The sequence below is a fragment of the Lepidochelys kempii genome, chromosome 16, assembly GCF_965140285.1.
Source record: "Lepidochelys kempii isolate rLepKem1 chromosome 16, rLepKem1.hap1, whole genome shotgun sequence".
In the NCBI taxonomy this organism is placed as follows: Eukaryota; Metazoa; Chordata; order Testudines; family Cheloniidae; genus Lepidochelys; species Lepidochelys kempii.
In genome coordinates, this window is record NC_136395.1 from 22678289 (window position 1) to 22704097 (window position 25809).

A 25809-nucleotide genomic window follows, 5' to 3' on the forward strand; every position below is an offset into this window, starting at 1 on the left:
GGCTGCTGGTTGGACCGTTCCAGGAAGGGCGGGCCCAGGCGGGGAATGGCCCCGCCTCCTGCCTCGCGGGGAGCTGACTGGCCGGCCTGGGGCCTCTCTAGCCGTTGCTGAGGGGGGGAGGCGGAGGCGGAGGCGGAGGCAGCGGGGGGGGGGCCGAGGCGGAGGCAGCGGGGGGGGGCCATGGCGGGTCACAACCGCGCCCCAGCCGTCGGCCCCCGCTCCCCTTCCCCGAACCCCCACCTCTGGGGCGGTGAGAGCCGGGAGGGGGGGCATGGCGGGAGGGGGGGGGGGTGTCTCCCCGGGCCCCGAGTCCGCGCCGCCCGGCTGACGCGCCCCCTCTCTCCCCGCAGGCGAGGAGCCCGGCGCGGCCAACCCCTTCTCCTTCAAGGAGTTCGTGCGGAGCCAGGGCCGGAGCGCGGCCCCGCGCGGCGCCAGCCCCAAGGTAGCGAGGGGGCGGGGCGCGGGGAGGGACGGGCGCGCGATCCCCCCCCCCCCCCCCCAGCCAGCCCGCGACCCCCACCTGCGCCCTCTCTCCCTGCAGGGCGCCGCCGGGCCGCCGCCGCCGCCCCCCGAGGCCTCGGGGCTGGGCCTGCGGCTCCCGGAGCCGTTTTTCCCGGACCCCAGCGCCGGCGGCACGCTGCTGGACGAGGAGGATGCGGAGTGGAGCGGGTGTTACCAGCCCGCCGCCGTGGAGGAGCGGGCCCACTTGGCCGGGCCCCGGGGCGCCTCGCCGGGGCCCAGCGCCTCGGACTCCTTTTACTGCGACCGCCCGGACTGGTCGGGGCTGGAGGACTCCGCTCCCTGGCCGCTGGACGAGAGCGACCCGCTGGGCTACGCAGCTCTCGGGACCGGGGACCGGCGCCTGGCGTCCGGGGCGGAAGCCGGAGATGGGCGTTATCACCCGCTGCAGCCCGCCGTCCGGGAGGTAGGCGGCTGAGCTCGTCGCTGATCGAGCTTGTAGAGCTCTTCCGGTCGGGGGAAAGGACTCGGAGCATCCCAGCCGCCAGCGCCACACTCAGAACCTTTCCCCGGCCTGAGGAGCTTCTCTCTCACCAGCAGAGAAGTTGGTCCAGTCACAGATACTGCCTCGCTCACCTTGGCTTTCTCGTTTATAGTCCTGGTGGATTGTGAAGTGCTGGAGCTTGAGTTTGCACCTCAGCATGTTACAGAAAAGTTATTTTAGGTCACCCTAAAGCAGGGGGTCTCAAACTGGGGGTCGGGACCCCTCAGAGGGTCAGGGGGTTATTTCATTGAGGGGGGGGGTGATCACAAGCTGTCAGCCTCCACCACAAAGCCAGCTTTGCCTCCAGCTTTTATAAGGGAGTTAAATAAATTAAAAAACTTATAATTTTTTTTTTATATATAAGGGGGAGATTGTACTCAGAGGCTTGCTAAGTGAAAGGGGTCACTAGCACAAAAGTTTGAGAACTACTGCCCTAAAGGGTCTTTAAAATGTAACTTCATTGTCACTGAAGTCTGTGCATGGTACCAAGGCAACTTGGCTTCAGAGTTCGATGAAATAAAGCCCCTTGAAATAGTTCTAAACTCTTCTTTATAGCATAAGCTAAAAGATCAGTACGATCACCAGACCATACATTCCTGATTTCTAATGAGAATTTTTCTGCAGCTACAAGAAGAAAATGCCAAACTACGAAGCAAGATTAACCAGCTTCACTTCTTCTCTGAAATTCAGACAGACAAGTATGTATACTACAGCGGAAAAGAAATCATTAACTTAATAAATGAAGATGAAGTGCTGATATCCTTATACATTGTAACTAAATGAAACGAGATTTGTGACAGTTTAAACCAGTGGTCACCAACCGTTGACTGGTCAGTTCTAGAGGATCTCCCAGTCAATCACAATCTCCGGTGGTGTTGCAGGGCTGCTGCTAAGGCAGGCTCCCTGCCTGCCCAAGCCCCTTCCGGAAGCAGCCAGCAGAAGCACCGCCCCTGCAGCTCCCATTGACTGGGAATGGGGAGCTGTGGCCAATGGGAGCTGCAGGGGCGGTGCTTGCAGAGAGGGGCAGTGCGTGGAGCCATGTGCCCCCCCCCCCGTTCTCCCGCAGGGGTGCGTTGGCCGCTTCCAGGAGTGGTGTGGGGCCAGGGTAGGCGGGGAGCCTGCCTTAGTGGCAGCCATGCTGCACCACCAACCAGGAACTGCCAGAGGAAAGGGCTGCCTGGCGGCAGGCTGTGTTCCCCACCCCGAGCCAGCACCCCAAACCCGCTCCTGCACCGCAACCTCCAGCTCTAAGCCCCCTCTTGGAGCTTGCACCCCTCACCTCCTCCTGCACCTCAACCCCCTGCCCCAGGCTTAGTTCAGAGCCCCCTTCCACACTGCAAACCCCTTGGCCCCAGCCCTGAGCCTAAACTCCCTACCAAACCCCTACCCCAGCCCGGTGAGGGTGTGGAAGAGCGAACGATGGAGATTTGGGGGGATAGAGTGAGCGGGGCTTTGGGGAAGGGATGGGGTAGATCCTGGGTTGCCCTTAAATTCAAAAGTGATCTTGGGTGTAAAAAGTTTGGAGACCACTGGTTTACACTATTGTATGACAACTTCACTACAGGGTTATTTCAGCTGAGAAACTTTGGCTTCTAAGAAATCAGCTGGATTTCCTTTTAGAAGGAAATCAGGGAAAGTAAGAATGTTAATCTGATTTGGTGTCTTGTTTTTTTAATAATAATTGGAGCCAAATCCTGTCCTCTTTTATAACGTATTCAACTCAGTTTGTCAATGAGGGCAAACTTGCCTATTGGAACACTTCAGAGTAATGTATTAATCATCCTTCCTTTGCTCCTGTGAGGCAAGTATTTTCATTTTACCAATAGGGAAATTGATGGTGGGGAGGTTAAGTGAATTTCCCCAGGTCACAGGTGAGTCAGTGACAGAGTTGTGATTAGAACTCAGGAATTTCTCTGTCCACTACACCATGCTGCTTCACATACTGAGGCAATTCACACTTTCCTAAAAATGGATTGTTACACAACCAACCACACCTCAGAATGGCTTGAAAAGCAACATAAAAACAAGTATCAGGGGGTAGCCGTGTTAGTCTGTATCCACAAAAACAACAAGAAGTCTGGTGGTACTTTAAAGACTAACAGATTTATTTGGGCATAAGCTTTCGTGGATAAAACACCACTTCTTCAGATGCATGGAGTGAAAATTACAGATGCAGGCATTATATAATGACACATAAAGGGAAGGGAGTTACCTCAAGTGGAGAACCAGTGTTGACAGGGCCAATTTGATCAGGGTAGATGTAGTCCACTCTCAATAATAGATGAGGAGGTGTCAATTCCAAGAGAGGCAAAGCTGCTTTTGTAATGGGCCAGCCACGCCCAGTCCCTATTCAAGCCCAAATTATTGGTGTTAAACATAACAACAGTGAATGGACTTGATGTGCAGAGATTCAGCTGCATAATTATCCTTGACGCTAATGGATGTTGAACAAATAAATCCCCTGAGGCCCAGCCTGGAAACCTAATTCTGTGGGTGGATTTTCTATAGTACATTAGAATGAACATTTTTGTCATACTGAAGCCTCTATCTAGGATGTTCTAAAAATATTGGACCCTTAAGAGAATCATCTTGCCTGCAACACTTTGTACTCTCTCCCACTGAATGCAAATAAAAATGCCTACTTTGTTCTCTTTAACAAGGGTAAAGAAGCTTGAAAAAAAACTAGAAGAGAACAAGATTAAAGAGCAAAAAGAGGCTCGGGATCTAGAAGCAATGGTGCAGCATGTAGAACAGAATCTCCAGTTGATGACTGTAAATATTTCTTTGTGTTCTTATAGTACAGAACCATGATCAGGGTTGTCCTGTGGGTTTTTTTTTTTCCCCCTCACACACTGGAGGAAGCATAAGCAATGCAGGGGGGAGGATGGTTCAGTAATGGTAACATTCTCTTTTCAACTCTGACACTTGGGTTCAACTTTTTCCCTTACATTATTCAGGAGACAAGTTATCTATCACTTTTCATAGTATCAAGTGTCTACTACTGACAGCACGTGTGAAGCAAGGGCTGCTAACATGAAAAGGAGCTGAGTTCCACTCCAAAAGTACCTCAGTTATACAGGAGTCAGGGCTTTGCATGACTGATTAAAGAATCTTAATCACTCATAAAAAGAAAAGGAGTACTTGTGGCACCTTAGAGACTAACCAATTTATTTGCGCATAAGTTTTCGTGAGCTACAGCTCACTTCATCGGGTGCATACTGTGGAAAATACAGAAGTGATCACTTTAGATAAGCTATTACCAGCAGGAGAGTGGGGTGGGGGGAGATAAAACCTTTTGTAGTGGTAAACACCCATTTTTTCATGGTTTGTATGTATAAGACCATCTGTATTTTCCACAGTATGCATCCGATGAAGTGAGCTGTAGCTCACGAAAGCTTATGCTCAAATAAATTGGTTAGTCTCGAAGGTGCCACAAGTACTCCTTTTCTTTTTGCGAATACAGACTAACAGGGCTGTTACTCTGAAACTTAATCACTCATGTTCAGCTGATTCTGTGTAGCTTTCTGGAAACACCCACCTTACACATAATTTACAGATATTTACATATAGACATTGCCTGCAAGAAAGTTGGTATTTAAGTCATCTGTTTGTTTATAGTGAGTAAATTCTTTCCTTATTCAGAAGGAAGGAGATGTATTGCTGCCTTGATCACTTGATAGGGAAGGGATGTAACATACCGATCTTTGTTATTTTAGTCTCTTTGAGATAGGGCTTATACATTCCTCTGTATGAGGAAAATGCATAGTGCATTCTGGGCGCTACCGCAATATAAATATAAATAATCTTGGTATCTTTTATTTCAGAAACGGGCTGTGAAAGCAGAAAATAATGTTGTAAAACTGAGACAGGAAAATGCATTACTTCAGGTATGAATCTGTCCTCTCCTTTTTAAGGTTCTCTTACTGTATGAACTTCAAGTGAAAATATCTTGATATTTCAGAGTTTATAACAGTGCTACTGGAAAAGTATTCACCTGTGGGTGAATCTTCTATAAAATGTCCTTGTGTTCTGATTGAACGTATATTAAGTCAATGTAAACCAAAAATTTCACAATTCCAAAGTTTAGAATTTGTGCGCCATGGGACCAGTAACTATTGTGAGGCTTCTTATTCCACAGAATCTGAGATTTCTCACTTTCCATTGGCATAAACACTGACTTTTAGCCATGGTATGTTATACGTGATAGACATTAAAATCATATTATTCTCTTCCTCATCCCCAATGCACACTCTAAATTTGAACTGATTTTAGTGCCTTGTATCTTACACTGGTAAGAGAAGACAGTAACTCCAACACCACCTGGAAGTCCAGATTTCTGATATCAAGTATTAACTTCTGAATGAGTTGGTAAATCTACTACTATAATATCAGAATTAAAGTTGAGTAAGGGAAGCAGCAGCAAGATGGTTTTCAGAATGAAGCAGATTTCAAGACTGCTAACTAGCAACCTGCCAGGGTTAGAAGCACATGGTGGGACTCTAGTACAGATGCTTTCAGGTCTGGTAAAGACTTCCAAGGTTAGTCCTGGATCAGAGATCACATGAAGAATTTTGATCCCACCACCAACCTCAGCCTGGTCCAGTCCACACAAGAGATCCACTTCCTGGACACTACAGTGCTAATAAACAATGGTCACATAAACACCACCCTATACCGGAAACCTACTGACCGCTATTCCTACCTGCATGCCTCCAGCTTTCACCCTGACCACACCACACGATCCATCGTCTACAGCCAAGCTCTGCGATACAACCGCATTTGCTCCAACCCCTCAGACAGAGACAAACACCTACAAGATCTCTGTCAAGCTTTCTTACAACTACAATACCCACCTGCAGAAGTAAAGAAACAGATTGATAGAGCCAGAAGAGTTCCCAGAAGTTACCTACTACAGGACAGGCCTAACAAAGAAAATAACAGAATGCCACTAGCCGTCACCTTCAGCCCCCAACTAAAACCCCTCCAACGCATTATTAAGGATCTACAACCTATCCTAAAGGATGACCCAACACTCTCACAAATCTTGGGAGACAGGCCAGTCCTTGCCTACAGACAGCCCCGCAACCTGAAGCAAATACTCACCAACAACCACATACCACACAACAGAACCACTAACCCAGGAACTTATCCTTGCAACAAAGCCCGTTGCCAACTGTGCCCACATATCTATTCAGGGGACACCATCACAGGGCCTAATAACATCAGCCACACTATCAGAGGCTCGTTCACCTGCACATCCACCAATGTGATCTATGCCATCATGTGCCAGCAATGCCCCTCTGCCATGTACATTGGTCAAACTGGACAGTCTCTACGTAAAAGAATAAATGGACACAAATCAGATGTCAAGAATTGTAACATTCATAAACCAGTCGGAGAACACTTCAATCTCTCTGGTCACGCGATCACAGACATGAAGGTCGCTATCTTAAAACAAAAAAACTTCAAATCCAGACTCCAGCGAGAAACTGCTGAATTGGAATTCATTTGCAAATTGGATACTATTAATTTAGGCTTAAATAGAGACTTGGAGTGGCTAAGTCATTATGCAAGGTAGCCTGTTTCCTCTTGTTTTTTCCTACCCCCCCCCCCAGATGTTCTGGTTTAACTTGGATTTTAACTTGAAGAGTGGTCAGTTTGGATGAGCTATTACCAGCAGGAGAGTGAGTTTCTGTGTGTATGGGGGTGGGGGGATGTGAGAACCTGGATTTATGCAGGAAATAGCCCAGCTTGATTGTCATGCACATTGTGTAAAGAGTTGTCACTTTGGATGGGCTATCACCAGCAGGAGAGTGAATTTGTGTGGGGGGGTGGAGGGTGAGAAAACCTGGATTTGTGCTGGAAATCACTTTAGATAAGCTATTACCAGCAGGACAGTGGGGTGGGAATAGGTATTGTTTCATATTCTCTGTGTATATATAAAGCCTGCTGCAGTTTCCACGATATGCATCTGAGGAAGTGAGCTGTAGCTCACGAAAGCTTATGCTCTAATAAATTGGTTAGTCTCTAAGGTGCCACAAGTCCTCCTTTTCTTTTTGCGATCCCTGTAAGTGGAGACCATGATCTTGCAGATAGCACAAGTTCCTAATGGAGAGAGCCCTAAATTAGCCCCCCAAAAGTAGCATTCAAATACTCATAGGAATTGTTTTCTTATGCCATTTTATATAAATAAATGTGCATCTGCTCCAGAGAAATTGTTTATAATAAACTAAACTCTTCCTAAGGTTCAGCTGAAGAATTACAAGACAGAGAATGAAGCCTTGAAGACGGGCGAGTCTGCTAGTTTGGCTGTAGTGAAACAAAATGCAGATGTTGCCCTGCAGAATCTTCTGAGAGTAATTACAAATTCACGCTCTTCAATAAAGTAAGTTCAGCTTTATAAAGAGAACAGTAAAATAAAGAACTTGTCCTAATAGGAGTCTATAGACTAAATGAAAATTACAGTACTGGAGGCTCTTCCATTGACATTCATGAGATCATGTTTACATTTTGTTTACATTTTGAATTTCAATTTCACATAGCATGGAGGTTCAAACAGACTGTTCAGTTTCACTTTCTAGTTTCACCTACAGTAGCTCAGTGTTGCTATGTTTGTGTTGTGCACACACTGCAGGAAAATAATTATACAATTCAGATTTTTCACTAACTGTTCAAAATTAAGTCCATTTTCTGTGTAGTATTAAGCTTTTATACAACTAGGGTTTTTAATTAACACTGTAAATATTAATCCTAAACTACCTAAATCTTTTCTTTTACAGTGAATTTTGCAATTCAAGTGAACTGTTTTTCTTAGCAACTGAAATTGCATAGATGTTCTCTGATGATCTTTGTCTCTGCATATCAACCCCTCTTCTGGTAACATTTCTTGTTACTTGTAATCTACCCTATCCTGTTCAGTATTTTGTTTTTTAAATTCCAGGCAATTGGTCTCTGGAGCAGAATCATTGCAGGTTATTGCCGAACTCCTTAAATCGATAGACAGAATTTCTGAAATTTCAGATGATGGACCGTGAAAAAACCACTAAAGGAACTCAACCCCAAGAGTTCTGTTTACATACCAAAATCACTATTCAAAGATTGTTTGCTTTAATATTTAAAAAATGCTTTGTCTTAAAATATGCAACCTTTACCCTTAATGTTTTTATTGTGGGAGAACAGTTATGTACTGGTGTAGTATTACCCTTCCTTACATTGTATCAACAGTACAATGGCAACCACTGGCTCTCCGAAACCTGATCCAGCAAAGCATATATTTTAAGTGCTTTGCTGGATTGGGACCTCAAGACCCAGCCTTCGCTGTTTGTGCATTGCAGTCTCCCATTAAAATGAACTGGAGCACTGGACTCAAAACACTATGCTCCCTGCATTTTCCCCTCATTCCCTCTAGTAGTGCTGTGTCAAAGTATTTTATAAATGCTAGGAGCAAATAAATCTTTTCTGTGGTTTTGTTTTTGTTACTGCCATGAGTGGTGAGATAGGGGAAAATATTTTGAACTCTTGTATAATTAAATATGAAAATGAGACTACACCATACATAATACTTTAACAGTTTAAGTACTTTCTAAATATATTTAAAAATGGCTTTTTAATTGTATTAGGTTTTGTAACCATACTTTTTTTTAAAAAAGAAATTAAACTGCAAAATACTATTGCCTTTTGTTGGTGATTCTTGGTGGTTTAAACAAAATGGTTTTCAGAAAATAAAAAATGATGGGTTCTTTTTTAAAGTGGAAAGAGTCACTTTGGTAGAGGTGAGGCAGCTGCTTTTGTGCAATGGACTACTTTCCAGAAAAAGTCCAGAACTCTGATCTAATACAATAGTGTATTCTGTCTAATACAGGAATTGAGTATAATGCGTATAAATATACCCATAAACTCAAATTTGAGCAGAAGTGAAACTATAATTACATATACCAACTTCAGGTGTGACTGAAAAAATGGAGTTAACAAGTGCCAATGAAATAGTAGTGACTGGAAAAATGGGGAAGTTAATATAGGTGCAGTGTGAGAAGAAATTAGCGTTTGGGAATTAGTCGTTACTCAAATTTGCAGTATTTATTTCCAGTGTTACTATGGCAGGTGCAGTGAAGTGTAGGAAATAAAAGTGTATACTAGCTGCTGCACCCTACCTCGGTTGTTAACATTGAGGTGGGTGTAAGTGGCATGCGCACAGGGTAGTTCTGGAAAGACAGCAGCAAGGTCAGATCAGCAACCTCTTTCAGAGGCATCCCAGGTGGATGCTTTCCTTTATTTATAGAAAGAAAAGGGAGGACTTGTGGCACTTTAGAGACTAACCAATTTATTTGAGCATGAGCTTTCGTGAGCTACAGCTCACTTCATCGGCTGCATACTGTGGAAACTGCAGAAGACATTATATACACAGAGACCATGAAACAATACCTCCTCCCACCCCACTCTCCTGCTGGTAATAGCTTATCTAAAGTGATCACTCTCCTTACAATGTGTATGATAATCAAGGTGGGCCATTTCCATCATACACATTGTAAGGAGAGTGATCACTTTAGATAAGCTATTACCAGCAGGAGAGTGGGGTGGGAGGAGGTATTGTTTCATGGTCTCTGTGTATATAATGTCTTCTGCAGTTTCCACAGTATGCAGCCGATGAAGTGAGCTGTAGCTCACGAAAGCTCATGCTCAAATAAATTGGTTAGTCTCTAAGGTGCCACGAGTACTCCTTTTCTTTTTGCGAATACAGACTAACAGGCTGTTACTCTGAAACCTTCCTTTATTTATATAAACTAGTTGTCTCCCGGGGGAGCGGTGGTCCTCGCTTTAAGGCCAGACAAATGAACTACCAGCAGGACTAGCAGCCTCCTGGGGGCAGCAAGCGCCTGCCTAGGCATTTAAGCCCTGGGCTCCGGTTATTCCGGTCTGCTGCTGGCTGTGTGGCCGGTTACGATGTGTGGGCTGAGGCAGCCACCTCCCTCCCCCCTTCCTTCGCGGTGTACCAGGGGGCGGGGTGAAGAAGGCGGCCTGGTCCCCTCTGCTCTGGCTGCAGGGGCGGCCGCCCAGGCCCCTGCTGTTTCGCCTCCCGGGGCCGCGGGAGCCCTGGGCGAGCCCGAGACCAGGAAGAGGCTGGGTCTGGAGGAAACACGTGCTGGGTCACCGCCACCTCTCGGGGCGTCCACTCGCCGTGAGCGCCTCCGCCCCTTCACGTGGCGGCATTCAGCCAATCAAACAAGTCTCCTAGGGGACAGGAAAAAATGCCGCGGCACGTGATTCCTCAACCCAGTCAAAAAATCACCCTCCCTGGGCACGTGATAGCCACACATTGCCTCCCCCTCCGCACATGATACCGGCCGTCCAATCACGTTAACTCCTGGGTCAGGTGACCGTCTCCTAGGCAGTGGGAGGGCGGAGCTAGCGCGGCTGGCGGGCCGGGAGGCGCTGAGGGAATCTCGCCTCCGCCTCCCTCGGGGCTCCGCAGCCGCCGCCGCGGCCATGGCCCATTACCTGGGGCCGGCTGGGGACCTCCTGCGGGAGCGCGGTGAGGGGCGCGGGCGGTGTGTGGGGCTGGGGCGGGCTCCCGCGGGGCGGGCTGCAGGCTGGCCCCGCGGCCGTTACCTGGGGGACGCGCTCCGGGCGGGGGGGGCCTGCGGAGCCCCTGCCGCCTGCAGCCACCCTCCCGCCCCTGGGGGCCGGCGCCGCCCTGGCTGCAGGCGCTGCCGCTGACCCTTCTGCGTCTCTCTCTGTCTCAGAAGTCATGTCGCCTGTGGATTTACACGCGGAAAGAGAGAAAATCCGGCGGGAAATAGAGGAGCTAGAAAAGAGCTTGGACCCTGCTATCCCCAGTATCGAAGTCCTGGTGTCGGATTCCAGTCTGGACTCGGATTCCGACGTAGGTCCGTTCTCACGGCGTGAAGCTGTTTCTCTGATCTCTTACAGTTACTCTAGTTCTGCCCGAAAGATGTGTCCCGCAGCGTCTAGAGGCTGATCCTGAAGGCAGTGGCTTTCTCTCCTAATTCCATCGGGCTTGTGTGCAGGGCTTAAATGTTGTCACAGTGTTTCCTGCTAAAAACTGCTTGTCGGCGCCTGCTTTATAATTTGTGAAAGGCTTGTTTGGTACCTTGGGGGAAAATCAAATGTGATGTTTGTTTCTTGTGGGTGCTAGAAATCCAGTCGTTATCCCGTTGATCCTACAGTGGTCACGTGAAAACTCTGAGAATGTGAGGGTCTTGCTTGCACATTTTTAAAATCACTTTATATTATATACAAATGTGCTTTAGATTCATATATTTTATCTATAGAAGGGACTGTCATGATCATATAGTCTGACCTCCTGCATAGCACAGGCTCAAGAACCTTTCTTAATAATTCCTGCATGAAGCCCGTAACTTCTGTTTGAGATATAGCATTCGATGAAGTGAGCTGTAGCTCACGAAAGCTTATGCTCAAATAAATTTGTTAGTCTCTAAGGTGCCACAAGTACTCATTTTCTTTAGCATAACTAAAGGAGAACAGTTCTCTCTTCTATGATAGATTGGGTAGGATTTGAACCTGTGACCACTTGCATGCAAAACATGACACTTTGTACTTCTCTACTAAGCAATTGCACCTGTTAATCATTTTATAGAGATGTTTATACCATCTGTTTTTGCTATCAAATTGTAGTCCGATACCTGTGGTTTTCATTGCATCACATTACTTGTAGTATGTCTATACTGGATTGGCGAGCAGTGATCGATCTAGTGGGGGTCGATTTATCGCATCTAGTGTAGATTTATAAATTAACCACCAAGCGCTCTCCCGTCAATTCTGATACTCCACCGGAGCGGGGCGAGAGGTGCAGGTGGAGTCGACGGGAGAGTGTCAACAGTTGACTCACCACAGTGAGTAGATCTAAGTACGTGGACTTCAGCTATGTTATTCACACAGCTGAAGTTACGTAACTTAAATCGACCACACGCACCCCCCAGTGGAGACCAGGCCTTATCTAAGAGTCTTATTTCTGTGACTCCTTTCCATGAAGAGCACACGTTATGTTACATCTGCTGTAAATATAACTGTACTGTATTTTATGTAAGGTCAAAATTCTATGGTAGTGCTTTAAAGCTAAAGAAAAGGGAATGTGGAATAGGTAAAGGGGAGTAATAGACACTTGAAATGAATTAGCAAAAAGAAAAGGAGTACTTGTGGCACCTTAGAAAATTGATAAGGCAGAGGTTACAAAAAAGTTTTTTCCAAACTGATGTCTACTGAGGAGAAAGTTCTTGTACCAGCAGTTGCCAGGTTTTGTGATGAGACAGATGAAGTGGGCAGTAGTTGAGAGGGAGGGGATTAAGGAGGCGCATGATCTGCCAAGTGGGCTGGAACCAGTCAGTGGAGTGTGTTACAAACAAGGAGGGCAATATTGAACTGGCTTATGGATTCAAATTGCTATTTTGGAGTGTTGCCAAAAGCAAAATCAAGCAGGTGTAAATAATCATATTTTTTTTTGTTCATAATTGGGGTGGGCATGTCTGTTCAGTGCAATATGCACACAAACCATCTGTCTTAACTTGCATCTGCCTGCATCTTTGTGGTGAGACATCCCTTTAGAAAAAGAACTGCAAAAAGTCTTAAGCCACCAGCTGCTAGTCTTGGTGATCACTGTGCACATTCCTTCATTTTACTACATCCCAATTCTCCACATACCCAAGTACATGCTTACCTTTAGTGGTCTTATGGAGAACAAAAATGGAAGCTGTATTTATAGCTGAAGTCTGTAGGATTACTCATGTGCTTTGAAAGTTAAGCACATTCTTAAATGTTGCAGGATTGGAGCCCTAGTCTGCTTGGTTCTGCACCCTGGATTATTTGTTGATGTTGCTCACCATAGGAGCTGAGACATAGCTTAATTGCAACTCTAGTTGTTGAGAGATGTTCTTTCATTCTCCAAAGAAAAAAATGTCAGTGAATGGTGATTTATCGAAGTTTAGTCTTGGCAACCTTAACAGTGGCCTCAAATGTTGTTGGGTCAGACTTAAGAAATTATGTATTGTTCTGTTTTCTTGTAATCATCTTAGCCGGAAAGCTTTTGCTTTCAAAGCTCTTGTCATCTTTACATAAGAATGACCATACTGGGTCAGACCAAAGGTCCATCTAGCCCAGTATCCTGTCTTGCAACAGTGCCCAATGCCAGGTGCCCTAGGGGGAATGAACAGAACGGGTGATGATCAAGTGGTCCATCCCCTGTCGCCCACTCATAGCCTCTGGCAAACAGAGACTAGGGACACCATCCCAGCCCATCCTGGTTAATAGCCATTGATGGACCTATCCTCCATGAGCTTATCAAGTTCTTTTTTGAACCCTGTTATAGCCTTGGCCTTCACAACATCCTCTGGCAGGAGTTCCACAGGTTGGCTGTGCTTTTTGTGGAAAAATTACTTCCTTTGGTTTGTGTTAAACCTGCTGCCTATTAATGTCATTTGGTGACCCCTAAATTTTGTGTTATGAGAAGGAGTAAATAACACTTCCTTATTTACTTTCTCCACATGAGTCATGATTGTATAGACCTCTGTCATATCCCCCCCTTAGTCGTCTCTTTTCCAAGCTGAAAAGTCCCAGTGTTAATCTCTTCATATGTAAGCCATTCCATACCCCTAATCATTTTTGTTGCCTTTTTCTGAATCTTTTCCAATTCCAGTATATCTTTTTTGAGATGAGGTGACCACATCTGCACGCAGTATTCAAGATTTGGGTGTAGCATGGATTTATATATCTTTTCCCGTAATAAAAAAAAAAAAATCTTGTACTTCTATTTTTAACAGATGATCTGGATGATGATGACTCAGATGCCCATACTGAAATGGTAATTCATCTTACTTAAAATGAATCATCCTATCTTTCTGATAATGGGGGAAGAACAAACAGAATTTTGTATGTCTCTAGGAGGCTTTTCACATTTTTACACCTAAAGGGAAATGTTGCATCTGAGAGGGGAAAGTTACTGCTAAAGTTTTCATTTTTACAAGTTCTGTTACTGTTTTTTCTGTGGAAAAATAAAACATTTTAATTAGAGATCATGTTTCCTGGAACTCATATTTAAAAATATTTGTATAACAGAGCACATACAAAGGGAACTTTCTTTGTGGGTCAGACCCAGTTGATGTTATTGCAGGGCTCACTGGAGTTTCATATCTGACTAGTTAGCTATTTGGATGTAGTGCACTTGCAAAAACAGAGTTCTGTTTCACCCACAATGTTTTTATTGAGTAGTTCATACTAAACTATATCTAGACACTCTAGAAATCATGCGTTTGGGGATAAATAACAGCAGAGGGGGAGAAATGAGATGAAGAGTCAGGAGCGTAGTTCTGGAAGGCTGGCTCATACAGCAGAGGAGAAGGTCCTGGCATCAACAGCTGCAAAATTGTGAGACTGGCCAGAGAAGAGGCAAGTACTAAGGGCCTGATACTGCACCTGTAGAAGCCAGTAGCTACATTCCCATTGACTTCAATGGAAGCAAGTTCAGGTCCAAAATCAGTAGAGGACAAGAGAGAGGGGAAATAGACAAGGTTGATGTTGGCAGTGAGAGCACTAAAGAGGACAGCCGGGTTAGAGATGCACAGTTCTTTTCAGAAGGATTTACACAATATTCCTGACATTAATGGTAGTGGCTGGTTAAATTAAAATCACTGTCTGTCTGTTCAAAGCAAGCCTGGCTCTCTTCCCTTCTATCTGCTTAAATCACATTTATTTCGCCTCACATCAGGAAGTAGAGAAAGAAGGGGGCAGTAGTGATGACGACGACATTGATAACAACCTCCCAGCAGACCCAGAAACATGTTTACAGATGAACCTCGTGTATCAAGAAGTTATTCAGGAAAAGATAGAGGAAGTCAACCTTCTGATCGCACAAAACAAAGAACAGCAGGCAGGTGGAACTTGGGGAAAAATGTTCCTTGGTGCACAGTTGGGGTGTGATTTTTCTCCCATTCATATCAATGAGGGAAGAAGTCTTGCGGGTGTCTTTTAAGTGGGAGTAAATTTGAGTCCTTGAATTGTGATTTATTTGGTGAATCATCTTCAAGTCTCTGGAACTTTGAAGATTTTATCAAGTATCAGCAGAGGGCAGCATGATCTGCAGAGTAAAGGAATCCTATTGATTTTGTTTGTATACCAAGAGCATGATCCTGGGAATCATGTGAGTGGCTCCATTAACTTCAGTGGAATTGCTTATGGATTGTAAGGATTGGCAAGATTGGGCCCTAAATCTGGGTTTAAAATGACTTGCAAAACCTAATATGAAGAGAGACTTTTTTTAATGAAATTCTGTTTTAGGGGTCTGTTTTCACTGGGCTATTTAATTTAAAAAAAAAAAAAAAAGCATTCAATTGATGAGTTACAAACTTCCAAGCAGCATTTTCCTAATGTAGGAGAAGCACTAACATTACAGTAAAAATGAAGCCGAATGAAGCTAAAGTGAGTGAAGCTTTTTTAAAAAAAAAAAAAAAAAAAAGCATCAATGTGGGAGGTAAACTAGATTTTTATTATAATTGGTACCATGTGGGTAAGGAATTTCTTTTTAAAGTAGATTGCACAGAAGTTTTCAGAAATAACGCCTTGATAGGCCCTATGGATAAAACTAAGATAGGGATATTAATCTTCACAATGCAAACAGGTTTTTTTGGTGGTTTTCTATTATGGTTTTGGATGCTTCATTCCTTGCCATTGGTGATTTTGACATGTAGCACATGTATGTAGTTAGGCTTTTTTTGCTTGCACTGGGATGGTGACAGCTAGATTTTTGCTCATTACAGCAAGTTGCTCTTGTCTCTATTTTGTGTTGGTCCATTTGGCAGTTACATAGGAAATTTGCCAGGTTGCAGAAACTACAATTAAAAGATTAGCTAATATATATAGTGTGATGGTGTAAGGTAATTGGGGCTTAGCCTGGGATATGCATAACAGCAGGGCCGCTGGCTGGCTGAGTTTGAGGTGGAATCATTTAAGTCTCTGTGAAGTGTATGGTTTTCAATTAATGATTTGTATTGTAGAAAGAAATTATGTGTGAGGTTGGTGGTCCAAAGATGGCAAAGGCAGGAGATGGTAAACTTCTACCACTGAATATGTTCTTGGGCCATTTTATGAAGCCATACTTCAAGGATAAAGTATCAGGAATTGTAAGTATAATTAAATGCATACTATGCTCATTATTCCAGTGACATTTAGCCTTAGTTTGTTACTTGCACTCCCTCTTGAAATGAACATTGCTGAATGCTAAGGTCATTGCATCTAAGTTTTCAGTGGGTTTTGTTTTTCTTTGTTTCCCCTGATTTGAGATAGAGACTTAGCTTATCGTTTGCTTGCTAGTTTTTTGCCTATCAGACTCTTAAGATATAAAAGACATGGGGAAATGTCTTGTTTGTCTGTCCGCCCCCCCCCCCCCCCCAAACAAAATTCTGGCTTATACAGCATCCAGAAAACAAAGGAGTGCCTTTAAAATATATGTTCATAACCATTCAGTTATAAAATGCATGTGACCTGGAAGAGGATTCTGGGTAATAGCATGGAAATCTACCCACCAAGCTTTCTAGGCACAGCACAGTATAATGTCAGGCAAGTGACAAGCTGTGACTTCTTTGTTTTGTTACCTCATCTTCCCAGCCCAACCCCCACTGTCTGTTTTACCCACCTGTTCCGTCCTGACTGTCATGTAAACTGAGCTCTCTGAGGCAAGGGCTGTCATCTTTGTTACATAAGAACGGCCATACTAGGTCAGACCAGTAGTCTATTCAGCCCAGTATCCTGTCTTCCGACAGTGGCCAGTGCCAGGAATGAACAGAACAGGGCAATTATCAAGTGATCCATCAACTGTTTTCCAGTCCCTGCTTCTGGCAGTCAGAGGCTGGGGACACCTAGGGCATGGGATTACATCCCTGACTGTCTTGACTAATAACCATTGATGGACCTATCCTCCAAGAATTTATCTTATTCTTTTTCGAATCTAGTTATAGTTTTGGCCTTCACAACCTGTCAGTGCCACAGTTACGTATCTTAGCCCACTAGGGCCTGACCTCGGTTGTGGTTACTGTAATACAAATAATAACTGCTCTTCATTTATGAATCCTTATCCGAAATGGTCACACATTTTTTTTTTTGAATTGGAATGGGCAGGTGTCGCGTGCATACCATTACCCAAAGTGCTCTTCAACCCAATTCCCAGCTGGTGTGAGACACTCAACATGGATGAGTGGACTGAGCGCTGGGTAGAAAGAAAGGAACTCAAGAGTTCTCACATTAGCTGTGCCACTGACTTGCTTGTAGTCTTGGACAAATCACTTAACTTCTCACTCCCTTAAGATCCCTATTCATAAAATGGGAATAAAGCTGCTTGCATGCCCATCCCTTATGGAGTTCCTCTGAACTAGTTTGTAAAGTGCCCTGTGCAGCGGGAGAGTGTGAATGCACAGGCTTGAATTGTCAAATCTGTTTTATAGCAGTGCTGGTATCAGAGCTCTGGGAATGAGCTGAATTCTCAATAAAAATGTAACATTTGTGCTGTATCTGACATCTCTGATCTTTGCTAGGGCCCTCCTGCCAATGAAGATACCCGAGAAAAGACAGCGCAAGGCATAAAATCCTTTGAGGAGCTGCTTATAAAAAAGTGTAAGAAACTTCCTGTCTGTGTGCACTGCTCCATGTTCTGTAGTAGGCTTGGCAAACTCACTGAGGTTTTCTGCATCCGCTTCCTCCTTGTTTTTCTTCAGTGTTCACATTGTTATGCGTTGAAGCTACCAATGCACCATGGAAATGGTGCAGACGCTAAAAGTAAATGGGACTGCTCTGAATTATGCTAAACTCTGCTAGCCTTGAATGTTGGCGTGGCTGATAGAAGGCTCTTCCCTTCCCTTGCATCTGCCCTGACACATTGCATGTTAAATTGTGCAGCTGTCCTATTAGCTCACACAAGCTAAGCAGGGTTGTGCCAGGTCAGTACTCTGATGGGAGCACCTCGATGTTACAAAATTGGTGCTAGGGATGCAGTAGGTGACGCTCTTCCATGAGCTGGGTCTCGCATCAAGTTAGCAATAGAACCAGGGATAGAACCCAGATTTCCTGTTTCTTTGTGCCTCTAGGCACAGAGGGGACCAGCAACAATCCAGGCACAATGCACGTGGACCTTTCCAAGAGACCCTGGGGATACTTTGAAGTGGTGGTTGAAGCCAGTGGGTTTACTTATTGGAGGTGGCCTTGTATTAGTGACTTTGTGCCTTCAATCTGTGTTTTGTCCCCAGGGAAAAGCAGAGAGAAGAGCCTGCTGAACAAATCAGTAATAAGTGACCGTTTGCAGCGTCTGCTTCAGCCAAAGTTACTGAAGTAAGCAAAGCATAAGTCCCATCGCTGCTAATGAAACAAGTGTATTCTGGGATTTAATGGCTGGTTAGGCAGTGGGGAGGAGAGTGACTAAGAGCTGTTATCATTTCCACCTCCCTTCTCTCAAGTGCATGCCTTGGCACAGTTACTGCCACCTGCAGTGAGGTTACAAAGCACAGCAGGGAGAGGGTTGTGTGTTTGGGCCTGGGATGGTCAGCTTGTGACTGTAGGGAGCATAGGTCAAGATGTGAATGACTCAGTGATTTATATTGCCGGTAATTAGCAGGCTGGGAGTTCGCTTTTATATCTCAAAAGTACCAAGACATTTCCTAGCCGTTCAGCCCTTCCCGTTAATATAATTGGTATGGCCTAAAATCCTGTTACAGGAGCTGTGACGTTTGGGCTTGGAGGGCTAGCGTGTAGCCCTTGAGCCCTAGCTGTGCATCTTAGAATAAACTGAACAGCATGGAAACAGATTCTTGTTCCTACTCAGTATCTCCCTGCACTGGGCTCCTGGGGGGATATGGCTTGTCTGAGCCATGGACCTGGCACGCTTCTCTGTCTGTGGCCGCAGCAGCCATGCAGATCTTCTTAGATCCAACTTGCGGGGGTGGGGAAAGCACTTGGTCTGTCACCTGTTCTGTAGATTAGCACTTGGTCTAGATGAGGAGGCAAAGCATGAGCAGTGGGTCTGCTATGTGGAAGAGTGTCTGGCTGGGGGCTGTTTTCTGGAAGGTGGGGACAAATGCAAAGCGTTGGATTTTGAAATAAGCTCCTTGGAATAAGGATGGCAGAAGAAAGAACCCAGCTTTTGGGCCTGCCAACTTTAACACTATCTTATAGCACTTACCCTTGCTTCTGTTTAGTCATGTTTCATAATCTTGGAAATGTCCTTAAACAGGCTCAGCTATTTGAATCAGAAACTGGAAAAAGCCAAGAATGAAATGGAAAAGAAGATTTTCGAAAAACAAGTCAAAGAAGCAGAGCGTGAAATAGAGGAGATCAAGTGAGAGGATTATATTCTGGGTGAAGTGGACACTATCTCTTCTAGGGATTCCCCCTCCTCTCCACCCCCTCCCCTCCCCCCGCGCCCCAAAGACATTTGTAAAGCTCAAACACCAACAGACTTAAGCTGGGAAAACCTTGTCTTATTCTGGTTTGCAAAGGATTCCAAAAACAGTGTTCAAACCTTCCAGCATTGTTTCAGAGCCCTCACTCCTCAACTATTTGGTAGCAGTGTTGTAGAGTGTTTTGGGTATTAATATGCAAATGTAGGCATCTGGATTTGTCTCATCACTTCTGCCTCCAGTACTGAAGTGTTGCAATCAAAAGCTTTTAGTTTAGCTGCATTGAGGTTAGGAATTCAGAGCCATTTGTAAAGCTTTGGGCACTGCTTTGGGTGTACTGATGTTCTGTATAGTGCATTTCAGAATTGTGGTAGAGTTAAACTCCTATAAAGCGAGCGTCAAGAATCTGTGTGCGCTAAGGTACGTGTGTGTGTGAATTTGCCTCATTCAGATAGGTGCCATTTGGGCTTGTCTAAATTATAAAAATTAACCGTTTGTAGACAACACTTTTCTGCATTCCTTTCATCACCCCTATTGCAAAGTATATTAGTGTGTCACCTTAGGGCATTGTCACGTCTGGGTGCTGTGAAAGGAAAAAACAGTTTATACACAGGTTAAGGTACTCTCTTAGAGACATTCTAAAGTCCATAAGAGGATTTAGACACAAGTCTAAGTTATACGGTAGGTGTATTACAGCTTTGGCAGCTACGATATACTAAGGGAGTTAATTAATGTGTGTACCTATTGTCATTTATTTGTGTTGTCGTGGTAGCTAGGAGCCCTGGTCATGGACTGGTCCACATTGTGCTAAACACAGCATGTCCTGTTAATCAGAGTGTTGAGGATTTTTTTCCAAGGGGCCTATGGGAATTAGGGAACCAACTTCTATTGGAATTCAGAGAGAATTGGGAGTCTGAAGCCCTTAGATCCCTTTGTCTTCATTATAGAATGATTTCCAATCTCGTGTCACTTCAGTCCCATACAACCTGTCTCATGACATGCTGTGAGCCTAACAAACAGAAGTGCTTACCTTCTCTTGCTGTTTGCTGGCAGGCCTTGATGTTTCCAAAGGAAGTATCTGTCCCTAGAAAGCCTGTATTGTGCAGGTGTGCCAGGGGTGGGAGAGGGAAGGCAAACAGATGAAGCAAATGCCAGTGTCAGATCATCTTAACAATGATTAAGAGCCTGAGTCTCTACACCTCCCATTGAAGGCAATGAGATTTGGAGGTGTACAGCGCTTTGCAAGATTAGGCATAGAAAGAGACCCAGTGGTTGATGTGATCATTTCTTCTTCCCCATACTTTTAGCCATCTGCCAGAGGAGGCCTTATTAGGAAACAGACTGGATGAGCACGACTGGGAGAAGATTTCCAACATCAATGTAAGTTGGTAGACCAATTACTTAGACCCAGATTCTGCCTCCCTTCCTCTCCAAGTTGCCCCATTGATTTCAATGGGACTTTTTGTGAAATAAAGAACTACTTTGGGTGGACAAGGGAGGTAAAACCCAGCCTTTAGCACTTCACTCTTTTCAAAGGGCTGCAACCCAAACCATGATTTAACTTCCAAATATCCATCTGGGTTCAAAGTGGGAGGGGACAGGTTTGAGATTTGGCATTGTAGAAGGGATTCAAAAGTTAGGTGCCAATGGAAAATACCCAACTCTTTACACCAAGATTATAACAGCAAAATATATTTGAAAATTTATTTAAGAAATAAGCCTTTTGCATCAATCTCACTCAGTTTGCTAGGATATTTCGGTAATGTCTGCAAGGCAGAGCCAATCTGTGTTGTTTCTCTTAGTTTGATGGAAGTCGCAACGCAGAAGAGCTGAGGAAATTCTGGCAGAACTGGGAGCATCCGACCATCAACAAGAGGGAGTGGAATGAAGAGGAGATAGAGAAGTTAAAGGAAATAGCTGCGAAACATAATTGTCTGGACTGGCAAACTATAGCCCAGGAGCTTGGGGTAAGGTGTTCCCCACTATGAACCAAATAATTATTTGAGGCGTAGGGTTAGATTTGAAAATAATGCAGTCTGTGCTGAGAAGTGACTTGCAGTGATGGGTGTACTGTAGGGTGCTGTTTTGAAAAAGGAAGTTCATTGTAGTGCTCAAGAAATGGATAAACCAAGCGAGTCCTAGCAAGGCATAGTGTAGGCAGGTGCTATATGCAGACCTCCCCACACATACTCCTCCATTCTGACCTCTAGCATTTCTGCTGTTCTAGTTCTGGGCCTTTCTCCAATAGGTAAGACACCAGTTGTGTACTGGCATTGCATAAGGAATATTTCTGCTAGCACATCCAGGGGAGGTGAGGCTGAGATCACCAAACTCCTGGCGCTTATAACTAAAATCAGAGGTGAAAGATGCTCTCTGCAAGTTTTCTCTTTATTGTATACCCTCTTGCTGCTTGAGGAAAATGTAAGCCAGAAACCATGCTAACAAATGCTTTTGTGAGAAACACTCGAGGGAGCGTAACCAAAACCTCTTAACTTGTTCACTTTCTAGAAATTGAAGCAACCAGAAAAACATTTCCCTTCTTGACTCTAGTGAATGTGGGTTTTATGAACACTTCATAGGCATGTCAACACACACTCCAATCTATGCAGGACTTTTTCCAGGCAGTGTCAATTGAAGGCTAACAGTGTGTAACTGCCCCACTTGGGTGGCAATAACTTACCATTTGTACAGCAGCAGGGAACTCCTTGCACCATGTTCCAGTGTCGACACTTTAAAAAGGATGTCATAAAATTGAAGAGGGTTGAGAAAAGTCGTGGTCTGGAAAACCTGCCATACAGGGAGAGGCATAAGCTGAATTTATTTAGCTTCTCAAAGAGAAGGTTAAGTGGTGACTTTGATCAGTTTATGTGGGAAGAAGAGTTCTGAAGGATGGCTCTTCAATCTAGCAGATAAAGGCATAACAAAGATCCAGTAGCTTGGAAGTTGTAGCTAGGCAGATTCAAAGTGAGAAACAAGGCACAACTTTTTAACGGAGCGTAATTTGCTGGTGGGACAATTTACCGGTGGGACAATTTACCAAAGGATATGATGGATTTTCCATCACTTTAAGTCTTTAATCAAGATTGAATGTCTTTTTCTAACAGAGATGCTTTAGCTCAACCGCAAGGTCGGGGCTTGATGGAGAAATTGCTGTGAAGCTCTGTCCTGTGTTATGCAGGATGTCAGACTAGATGACCATAATCGGCTCTTCTGGCCTTAATTTGTGAAAGGAGGAAAGATAACGAATCAGTGAGAGCTGGTGTTGGACCATTAATTGACAATGATTATAATCACTTCACTGTCATCTGGTGCTCCCTTCCGTGTGCTGTATACACTTGTTATCTTGGTTGTCTTAAACTTCAGTGACAAGCTCTTTGAGTAGGGACTGTCTTTTCATTGTGTGTAGTGCTTAATACAATTGAGCCCTTGTCCCTGACTGGCACTACTGCAATATTAATAATTAAAAGGACTGGATTTGAACCACCACAGGTTCATGCCAGAGCCAGATTGATTCAGCCCTCTCTTTCCTAGGTCACAATGCCCCTTGTGATCTAAGTAACTTTTGTTCTTTTATTAAGACAAACCGAAGTGCATTCCAGTGCCTGCAGAAGTTTCAAGCCTACAATAAAGACTTCAAGAGGAAAGAATGGACAAAGGAAGAGGACCAGATGCTTCTACAGCTCGTTCAAGAAATGAGAGTAGGAAGCCACATACCTTACAAGAAAAGTAAGTGATCTCCAAGGCAACCCCCTCCCTTGTACTCACGGAGCCCGAGTCTCCAAGGTCTTGTTTTCAGTGATGTTCCCAATGTGCGATGCACTTTCCAAATACAAAAGGTGACATGGTCCCTGTTCTGGAGAGGTGGAGTTAATTTCATGCAATCCTTGGACTTTCCTCCTTTAATTTAAAAGGCTCATCTGCAGTCATGACACCTGGTGCCAGGAGTCCATCATATCTTCCAAGGATGGATGTGGTCAGTACTTGGATGCAAAACCTCCCGGGTGCTGCAAGGTTTGTTGTTGGGAGTGGTGTATGTTTGTAATACGCATGATTCTAGTATAAATGGTAACACTTCTTACACACTGTGTGTTCTCGGTTTTTGTTACATGCCAGTTGTGTTTGAGAAGTTAAATATTTAAGTCATAACTACAATGTGCTTTAACAGGAATGCTAGAAGCATCGTATTAAAAGCAGAATTTAAATATTTCTTTCAATTTCTAGTTGCTTATTACATGGAAGGAAGAGACTCTATGCAGCTAATTTACCGCTGGACAAAGAGTGTGGATCCCAACCTAAGGAAAGGATTCTGGACACCAGAGGAAGATGCTGTAAATTCCTTTCTTTTCTCTAGTGCTAGAAAAATGACCAACATGCAATCTCTGCTGGGTTCATTAGTGAAACATTAACTTTAATTAGTGTTCTATGGACACTTGACTGTCTTCACACATTATCCAGGGACAGAAGCGGGTTGTGATTTCTATTACAAGGATGGCATAGGTGCTGTACAGACCCAGAGGTAGATGTGTAACTCTCCCCTGAAGAGCTTCCAATTTGCTCTGACCAAATTTTACTAGAGCTGAAATGCCAGTCTTACTTCTCTTCCTCATGCACTAGACCAGTGTAGCAGTGGTTTCATTTGAAAATGAACTTTGGTAAAGTAATGGGTATTATTAAAAGTAAAATTAATTTTATCATTGCTGATCCTTGGAGTTACTCAGAGGGGTCATGCCAGATAATTTATGCCCCCAAATTAAAGTCCTCCTGTGATGGATCTTTATTTGCCTCTTCTATGGGGGTGGGGAGGGAGGGTGGGTGTGATTGGGAGGGCACAGACCTAATGGAGGCAGAATTAATTAAAAGCAGGGTGTGATGCGTATAGCTAGGTAATTCCCAAAAGATTCCAGCCAGTGGAGACTTGTTAGCTTGGAATGACTTGGATGCGTTACCCGCCTAATTTTTCTTTGTCTAATTCATGTAGAAGTTGTTGGCAGCAGTTGCTAAGTATGGAGAGCGTGACTGGTATAAAATTCGGACAGAGGTACCAGGAAGGAGTGATGCTCAATGCAGAGACAGGTCCGTATAGTGACTAAAGGAATCTTGCTTCCAAGTTCTCTCCTTTTGTAACAAAGATGCAACATTTTTAAAAAAAAAAAGGATTTTTACAATACGTGCACCTAGTTCCTCTACGCACCTTTCACAAATAAAAACCTTCAAAACCTATATTCTAAATAGAACAGGGGCCAGAAGGAATCTCAGCATATCCCCTCCCACATTTTCACTATTTGATTATTGTGTGCATGTCTATGAAAAGTCTAGTCAGTGACTCTTGTGATCTGTCACTGATGTGGGGAGTTAGAAGTGCTCAGCACCTTCCAGGATTAGGCCCTAAATTAGCAGTTGTGCTTGAAGTGTATCTAGTTTTGTGTTGCCTTTACTACTACTCAATTGAGAGTCCTGGGATCTTTGAGAACCAAGGACTTGCATTACCAGCAATGGCTCTGCAGTGTCAAGTATACAGGTATGTGGGACTACGTGGGGAAGGAAGGGGTCCACTGATTTTACTCTCCATTTAACTTTAGAAACATGTCTCAAGAAAGAGAACATTTAATCCCGTTAATCTTTTGTATCAAATCTTTTAATTTTCTAGGTATTTAAATGCATTACACCATGACGTAAAGAAAGGCAGGTGGAGTTTAGATGAAGAAGAAAAGTTAATTGAACTGGTAGAGAAACATGGTGTGGGTAAGTTTTCACTGTGGCATGATCTTTAAGGGCTTGTAATGGTTTGAGCTGCCTTCCCCCCCCCCACCAATTTCATTAAAATCCTGCAGTTGATACTGGAGAGCTTTGCAATATGCATTTCTCAGTAAGAAGCAATCTTCCATGTATGGTATGGCCTGCATGTAGTGATCTCTGGAAGAGGGAGACTGTTTACCTAAAGAAGTCTTGAGTTGTTTCTGTGCAATATGCAGTCCTGGTTACAGAAACCCTCTGCTTGTGAAGTTGACCAGTAGAGGGGGAAGAATTCTATAAATGGGCTCCCCTGTGCATCATTCTCTTTCAGGATAAGATCTTATGGCACTACAGAAGCTTTGGGCAGGCAGCTATACACTTTCCTCTTCTAATAGTAATTACTGGAAGGGAATCTTCTTTCCTGCTTCTAACACCAGCTACAAGTGTATAGCAAAGAGAGGTTGAGTTGGAGCACAGGTCTGGGAACTAGGGATTCCTCTAGTTTTGGTCCAGCTCTGAAACTGACTCTTCGTGGCTTTGGACAAGAAATTACATAACATTTGTATAGCACTTTTCATTTGGCTCACATCCAGTCTTGTGTTCCTAAAGCTCGTGCTTCAGGGCTTTAGCTGGCCACCTGCAGGGGTCAGGAAGGGATTTTTCCCC

General features: G+C 44.3%; 2 protein-coding genes across 5 annotated transcripts in view; both read left to right on the forward strand.

The window, feature by feature from the left end:
- The first annotated feature begins 136 nt into the window (after positions 1 to 136).
- ENTR1 (endosome associated trafficking regulator 1) lies at positions 137 to 8628 on the forward strand. Its single transcript, XM_073314768.2, has 8 exons — positions 137 to 250; positions 351 to 442; positions 542 to 925; positions 1628 to 1701; positions 3664 to 3775; positions 4828 to 4890; positions 7249 to 7388; positions 7944 to 8628. Exons 1-8 carry the CDS (start codon positions 181 to 183, stop codon positions 8035 to 8037), a joined length of 1029 nt encoding a protein of 342 aa, XP_073170869.1. The 5' UTR covers positions 137 to 180; the 3' UTR covers positions 8038 to 8628.
- A 1759-nt stretch (positions 8629 to 10387) lies between these two features.
- The window catches only part of SNAPC4 (small nuclear RNA activating complex polypeptide 4), a 32436-nt gene continuing 17014 nt past the window's right edge, over positions 10388 to 25809 (forward strand). For 2 of the 4 annotated variants that reach the window (XR_012155277.2, XM_073314597.2), the window contains exons 1-10: positions 15920 to 16149; positions 17557 to 17635; positions 18265 to 18346; positions 19245 to 19349; positions 20718 to 20790; positions 21213 to 21377; positions 22989 to 23136; positions 23632 to 23738; positions 24389 to 24483; positions 25058 to 25152. Coding sequence is in view for 3 of the 4 variants with exons in the window: in XM_073314597.2 (XP_073170698.2) it covers positions 16033 to 16149; positions 17557 to 17635; positions 18265 to 18346; positions 19245 to 19349; positions 20718 to 20790; positions 21213 to 21377; positions 22989 to 23136; positions 23632 to 23738; positions 24389 to 24483; positions 25058 to 25152 (1066 nt within the window). In the remaining variant the exon portion in view is untranslated. Of the gene's footprint in view, positions 10533 to 10743; positions 10888 to 13794; positions 13836 to 14738; positions 14901 to 15919; positions 16150 to 17556; positions 17636 to 18264; positions 18347 to 19244; positions 19350 to 19412; positions 19831 to 20717; positions 20791 to 21212; positions 21378 to 22988; positions 23137 to 23631; positions 23739 to 24388; positions 24484 to 25057; positions 25153 to 25809 lie in introns of those variants that run through there. The other 2 variants (XM_073314599.2, XM_073314598.2) reach the window with 2 other exon arrangements.

Excerpts from the sequence above, each read along its gene's own strand:
- ENTR1 (XM_073314768.2), top strand. The coding sequence starts at position 181 with ATGGCGGGTCACAACCGCGCCCCAGCCGTCGGCCCCCGCTCCCCTTCC. Across the intron at positions 3,776-4,827 it reads AGAATCTCCAGTTGATGACT|AAACGGGCTGTGAAAGCAGA; the intron begins GTAAATATTTCT and ends CTTTTATTTCAG. Across the intron at positions 7,389-7,943 it reads AATTCACGCTCTTCAATAAA|GCAATTGGTCTCTGGAGCAG; the intron begins GTAAGTTCAGCT and ends TTTAAATTCCAG.